Here is a 7,223-nt window from a genome sequence, read left to right as displayed (position 1 = left end):
TATATATATATATATATATATATATATATATATATATACACACACATACACACACATACACACATATATATTCTAATGAATAAAATTCATTTTACAATTTGTAAATTAAAAAAAAATTCAATAGTATGATTTTAAAAGTTGTATTCTTTTACATTAGATACAAAAATATTTGTTGGATATCATTTTCTCGCGTATATTTCATCGAACAATATTAATATGTTCGATGATAAATTATTTTTAATTGTAAATTAAAACATAAATCGATTGTAACATTATAATTTATCGATAATCATTTTTCTACACATAGAGCTAAATTCAGTAAGTTTCCTAGAAATAAATAAAGTATCAATTCAAAAACAAGAATAAAAAGAAAATCAATTTCCAATTGATTAGATATGCGGAGATACGATAGGACAAGTTCTTCTTTATTATCGCGACGATGTCAATTAAAAGAATATTCATTCATATTCTTAGTGGTCGAATGACATAAATAGTTTTATCACAGCTGAATCGATCGAACATCCGAGCCTGCGTGCTAACGGAGGCGCCATGCGACTTCTTCGTAGATTTCAGCGTCCGTCGTAATCTCGTTCGTTGCAGTTTAGATTTTGTCATAATCGGTCAAGCCTCGAACAATTGTGAATCGAAACGAATATAATCAATTCCATGTAAGTAGAAAAATAATTTATTAAACGTACGATTAGCGAAATGGCAATGCGTTTGCTAAACAAACGTCCATTCTCAAATGTTCCTTATCAGTACGATAATCAGCAGTTTTGACATTTGATTCACGAAAATTTGTAAACTCGAGGACGAATTATTCTAGTAAAACGCATTGAAATTTCAAAGGAATGTAATATTTGTTTGACAAGAAAATTCTAAGAGAAGTTATGTTTAAAATAAGTGACAATGCCATCGGTACGCCGAATGATCCTCGGACACGTTATGTCCGGTTTATGTACCAAAATGAATCGTACGAAAAAACTCCAAGGAGATTTGCTCGAAACTCCAATGAAAAGATGTCTTTCCACCTTCGATATTACGCTGCTCGGTAAGCATATGCTTTTATTTTAATCGTAAAGACATGCACGTCCACCTATCGCGATATCCTGTTCTCGTACGCGATAAAGTAGTTTCCAAACCGAAATGATATAATTATTATACCCAATAATGTAATACGTACTTCCGACTTATATGTATTATCGTTAAATAATGAAAAATTCTCACACTATTTTGACGACATTTGACACGCTCATATATTTATATATTTACATAAATTTATCTTCCAGGCGTTGGTCATATGGTTGGCGCTGGAATCTACGTTTTAACAGGAACAGTAGCTCGCGACACGGCCGGCCCAGGCGTAGTTTTAAGCTTTTTACTCGCCGGTATAGCTTCCTTGTTAGCAGCGTTGTGCTACGCTGAATTTGGGGCACGAATTCCGAAAGCTGGTAGCGCTTACGTTTACACATACATTTCTGTCGGCGAATTTTGGGCTTTCGTAATCGGATGGAACATTATATTAGAGCACATGATCGGTAAAGACGGTTCCTTTAAATTAACCCCGATTCATCCCGATCGATTTCATGCATCTGAACTTTTCATGCATCACGGAAATAGGCGCGGCATCCGTGGCAAGGGCTTGGAGCGGATATGTCGATTCTTTAGCAGGCGGATCGATCAGCAATTACAGCCGTCGAATAATGCACGGATACACCATGGCAGAACCGCTTGGAAGTGTTCCAGATGTTTTGGCCGCTGTATTATGCCTGTTTTACGCGATGCTGCTAACACTGGGCGTTAAGAGTTCGGCAACGGTTAATTCCTTGCTCACTATCGTAAATTTAGGGGTAATGGGATTGGTGATCGGATTAGGATTCGCCTACGCAAAACTTTCCAATTGGAGTTGCGAGCATGGAGGGTTCTTACCCTATGGATTTACCGGCGTATTAGCAGGTATTCCCTTATTTACTTGCGGCAAATATCATCTCTTACTTCTTATTACATATACAATAGGTGCTGCAACGTGCTTCTACGCGTACGTCGGCTTCGATTCTATCGCTACTTCCGGGGAAGAGGCTCGCGATCCTGCATACAGTATACCTCGAGCAACGTTATTTTCAATGACTATCGTCACTGTTGGATACGTGCTGGTCGGCGCCGCTTTAACCCTGGTCATACCGTATTGGAAGATCAATCCCACTGCAGCCCTTCCCGAGGCTTTCTCGTCGATTGGAATACCATGGGCCAAATACGTGATAAGGTAAGAGAAATCGAATAACAATTCTAAGATCATCGAGAACATGTTCATTAATCATCATAAATAATATTTTTCAATAGTATTGGTGCATTGTGCGGAATGACGACAACTCTGTTCGGATCTTTGTTCTCGTTGCCGCGAATAATGTACGCCATGGCGAACGACGGTCTACTGTTCGGCTTTCTCGGCCATATTAACAATCGTACCCAAGTACCCGTTCTCAATTTGGCTATCAGCGGTTTCCTCAGTGCCTTAATCGCCCTGCTCTTCGACCTTCAACATTTGGTCGAGTTTATGTCTATCGGCACGTTCCTGGCCTACACCATCGTCTCAGCTAGCGTGATCATCCTCAGATACCGCCCTGACAAGGTTACACCCTCCCCGTCGAACGCGGGTACACCTAGCAGTTTGACATCGCCGCCTACAGAGGGCGCCGACTCTAACAGCGATTGCAACAGCGTCACGTCTGCCGAATCCGAGGTATTCCATTTTTAATAATTTTCCATTTTATAACGAAAAAATATAACGCTAAATGCTTCCCCTCGTTTATATATTCAATTTTCCCCCAAATTTGCAGCTCTTAGACTTGAGCGAGGGCACTGGTAAACTTAAATCGCGATACATCTGGCTGGCCAACTTTTTGGGCAGTTGTAAACCGGGAGATGTGGTCACGGGTTCCGTGATGATATACACGGCGGGTTGCATCTCCTTGTGTTTTCTGTTCATACTGATATCTCAAACTTACTTTGCCCCCGCATTGTGGGACTATTTCGTTCTGGCAAACGTCATCCTGTTATTGATCGGAAGTAAGAGAATCGAAAATTATCGTTTTCACGCCGTTTCCTTTCTTACCGATAATTCATATGACACGTGACTTCATAGGCCTTTTCGTTATCATCGCCCACCAACAATCTCCTCCCACCGGTAAATTCCGGGTCCCGATGGTCCCGGTGATACCAGCCCTTAGCATCTTATTCAACATAGGGTTGATGTTCCATTTGTCGCTTTTGACCTGGCTACGATTCCTCGTTTGGATGGTCGTCGGTAAGTCGATCTTTCCCCTCCCCCTGGAAACGAATCGTTATTATGGGTGAAAATTTAATTTGTTACAGGGATGTTGATATACTTTCTATACGGGATTCACTACAGCAAAGAGGCGGCAAGTCCAAACTCTTACTCGATCCTGATGGCGACCTCGGAGGCGGGCAGGGGCGCGAAATGGGGCGCCACGTTACGGGTCAATCAAAAGAGCGATAAAGTTCCGATATTAAACGAGGAAGATTTCGTACATTAGAGAGAATAGAGTTTCTGGTCAGGGAACCGTGTAAAGATGTATGCCAATCGACGCTGAATGTAAGTAAATTATATTACGTAGAGATAGGAAGAATTATTAAAAAGAAAAAAAAAAAAAAAGAAAAACTTGGCCATTGTTCTCTGTATACGTGCGCGCCGATTTGAAAAACAGAAATTTAAGTATCGAGGGATCTTTGTACATACCGATAGCTATAACGTTATGTAAAAAAAAAAAAAAAAAAAAAATGCCAATTCCATTTATTGCATCCCATTTTAAGAAGCTTCTTTTGTCTCTCTAAAAAAATTAAGCGATTCGATTGGAAGTGGATCTCGGAGTAGGCAAGGCTACGTACTCCTGTTGACAATTTAATAATCGTGATAATGATGAATGATTTTTCTGAACGAATCGTTCTACTTTATTTGTATATCAGTAATATCAGAAGTTTTGTTAAAAAAATAGTTTCAATCTTGTATGTATATTATTATGTCGCGCACAAGTTTGAAGTGTATACAGTCCTTTTATATTTTACAGGTGTACATTTAACATTCTGTCTTGATACGATGTAGGTACGCAAAATTGAATTGTATGTATGCCGATTGTACATTGAAAACGAATTTTATTTCTGTATTTGTACAAAATGCATAAGGAACTAAATTTAATTAAAATATATATATATATAAAATACAATAGTATGATTTATAGTCGATTATATAGGGAAGAAGGTATCGTATTTTCAGTAATTTAATTTCTGAATATCGTGTCTGGTCAGCCTGGAAAAATTCAGAATATTTGTGAATTTCATATTAGGATCAAAAATCAAAACGTAAAAAAAAGGAGGGGGAAAAAAAATATATATACATATATATTTTTAAAGGCCAGATTAAAAAAAAAAAAGACACGCAGAGCATTAAAAAAAAAAATGTTAATGCTCTGATGCAAGGATCGAAACATGGTGCCTTGGGAACGGATAGACTAATTATATACAGTAAGATGTACGAATCTAAAAAGCATGACAATAGATTCGCCTGTTATATGGCGAACGATTAAATTTAAGATTAATTATACACGGATTTGCTAAGCACGTGGATTGCCTGATGGCGATATATCATCGTTACGTATAACTGGAAATAACATTTTTTTTTTTATTTGGTAAACCTCTTTCAAGATTAGAACAAGTTTCACTTTGCAATTTTATTACTTAACCAATTTCATAATCGTGGTAATATTCTGATAAAATCAGAATATTATTCTTGAGAGATTCCTCTAGAATTGACCGTTCCTAATACACCAATTTATTACACGATCACTCTTACGTTATAAAAAAGAAAATATATAATATAAATTTGACGTAAAAGAAACATCGATTAATATATCGCGTCGCATCTAAAACTTATCGTTTTCCATTTTTCGATTTAATTAAATAACTAACTATAGCGTATGTTATTTTGACAGTCCTCCGCTCAGCAGATCCAGCAAGGATCGACTACCGTTGCAGATAATATAATCGATGTTACATAAGAAAGTATATTGGTATATCTTAAAGGTTACCACGTATCGTCAAAGCGACGTAGATGTTATATAGATGAAGAATAACGTAGAAAACACCATAATTACATCTTACGTAAGATTTAAGGTGATACATTTACGAGGAGAATGTATCGCTTCGGACGAGTCACGCGAATAGGTTATTATTCTTTTCAGGACTCATCGGTGTAATACGATCTGTGTAGAAAACATTACGCGATTTTTCATCTCAAATATTTCTTCCCGCTTACCGCAAATTTGTACAGATTTTTTTCCATATAAATATAAATTCCGTCTGGAGCGATCCATTTTTAAAATAGATAATGTATAAAAGAGAAAATTCAATTGAAACGTTACGCAGATTATTTTTCTCGAGATGAAGTTCTTCAATTATTCCTTATCGCACAATTGCAAGTACAATAGCAACGTATATGCGTAATTATTGAATTGTATATACAGCAGATTAATTACTGTGGTAGTCACGTGAATACGTACAAAATTACGACAGTCATTAGGAAGGCTTTGTAAAAAAAAAAAAGAAAAAAGGCACTGTACGTGATTATCGTGTGCATGTAATCGTTTATAAAGATGGTACCAAAAATTATTGTTCTGTACTATATACATAAATACATGCTGTGTCTTCTAATATAAAAGATATTTGTCATCGAAAAATCATTTGTTTTTTTTAAATGGCAATTGAATGTTCCACAATTACAATTGCATTATTAAACGTATCCTTTTAAAATACACACACGAAATGTATGTTTATTCTTCGAGCGATATATCTTTGACAGTAGTGACTAGAAATATGCGATTTTAAAATATCTCAAATTTGACATATCGGTGTTTGATCGAACTTCAAAGTAAGAGTCATTAATAACGTAACATGACAAAGATTTACGAGCAAATATTGATCCATATAAAAGAGCAAGCCTTATACTTGAGGATTTTAGAACGAACTCCGAAGTCAAAGTAGAAAAGTGCAAGATGTTCCTCAAGTTGTTACTGGTCGTCTCAATGATGTTTACCTTCGTTTGCGTACGAAGTATCGAAAACGAAGTTCAACATTTATCATTGTTCTCCTCTGCTCATGCCGACTCTATCACGGATGCTGAATCATTCGTCACCGTAAATATCTCGCTATGCTTCTTATAATTTTAATTTTATAATTTTAATCTTATGAGAAATTTATATTTCTTAAATGCTTATTTGTTGTATAAACTTCCTTCTTTAAGTTTTTATTAATCAAAATTAATATAACGATATAATCGTAGGATGGACGCTGCGCTCTTCCACCGACCACTCAAGCAAGTATAAATATACCTCTTAACCATCATAAAATGATGAATTCGGATATGGCACGCCTCAAGAAAAGAACACCAAGTCACAAGGAACAAGATCAGCAACAAGATTTACGACCTGGATGTTGTGGATAAACAGTGAATTATTCGTCATCGATAAATTTTTTCTCGTGAATATTTGTTTTGAAAGTATTTACGTACAAATTATAGATGGTATTTAAACGCATATTATGAATACGTTTCCTCTTTTTGGCTTCTTTCACGGATAAGATAGTAAATGAAATAAAATAATGGTTATCATGCCGCATAAAGATAATTAGGAAATATTTCTTTTTGTCATTCCTATTTGTCAATATCACAAATTCAACAGATATTAATAAGGGTAAAATAAAATAATTCGTATGGAAAACTTTTATTAACATTATGTACTCGTACATAATGACTTACAAGCACTGCGAACAATTTTTTTTGTTAAGTTATTTAAACTCAATAGCAACTATAAGTATGCAGTACACCAGTGCAATATATTGCAAATTATATTGTAACTAAAATTACTAAACCTTCATCGCAGAAGATAAGATAGATAAAAAAAAAAGATTCACTTTTTTTCTTGGCATGTCTATGTAAGATGTGATATATAAAGAATGGAATGCTACTGTGACATAAACGACATGCTATAATTAAAGTTATCAATATTTAAGCAAATGCAGTACTTGTTTGTAACATTGTCTTTGTGCTACTATATGAAAAGATGTAAAAATTTTTCGTATCAAATTTTGCGATAAGTATCGCTTTTTTTTTTCATTACGTGTTACACCGGGGAAAAAAGAGCATGACAAATAAT

The 7,223-nt window shown here is 35.5% G+C and overlaps 1 protein-coding gene across 2 annotated transcripts; it reads left to right on the top strand.

The window, feature by feature from the left end:
• The first annotated feature begins 482 nt into the window (after positions 1 to 482).
• Positions 483 to 6,974, top strand: LOC102672889 (cationic amino acid transporter 4). 2 transcript variants are annotated; one of them, XM_006616395.2, is made up of 9 exons: positions 483 to 668; positions 905 to 1,051; positions 1,290 to 1,538; positions 1,621 to 1,956; positions 2,017 to 2,263; positions 2,341 to 2,740; positions 2,838 to 3,066; positions 3,143 to 3,304; positions 3,373 to 3,842. In XM_006616395.2, exons 2-9 carry the CDS (start codon positions 910 to 912, stop codon positions 3,552 to 3,554), a joined length of 1,947 nt encoding a protein of 648 aa, XP_006616458.1. In that variant the 5' UTR covers positions 483 to 668; positions 905 to 909; the 3' UTR covers positions 3,555 to 3,842. The 2 variants fall into 2 exon arrangements, 1 of the variants encoding a protein (XP_006616458.1); XR_421896.2 differs by lacking the exon at positions 483 to 668 and adding an exon at positions 6,353 to 6,974 and having other exon boundaries at positions 910 to 1,051; positions 3,373 to 3,613.
• The last annotated feature ends 249 nt before the right edge of the window (positions 6,975 to 7,223 follow it).

This window comes from Apis dorsata, unplaced genomic scaffold, assembly GCF_000469605.1.
Source record: "Apis dorsata unplaced genomic scaffold, Apis dorsata 1.3 scaffold_263, whole genome shotgun sequence".
Classification (NCBI taxonomy): Eukaryota; Metazoa; Arthropoda; class Insecta; order Hymenoptera; family Apidae; genus Apis; species Apis dorsata.
This window is presented reverse-complemented; position numbering and strand designations above follow the sequence as displayed.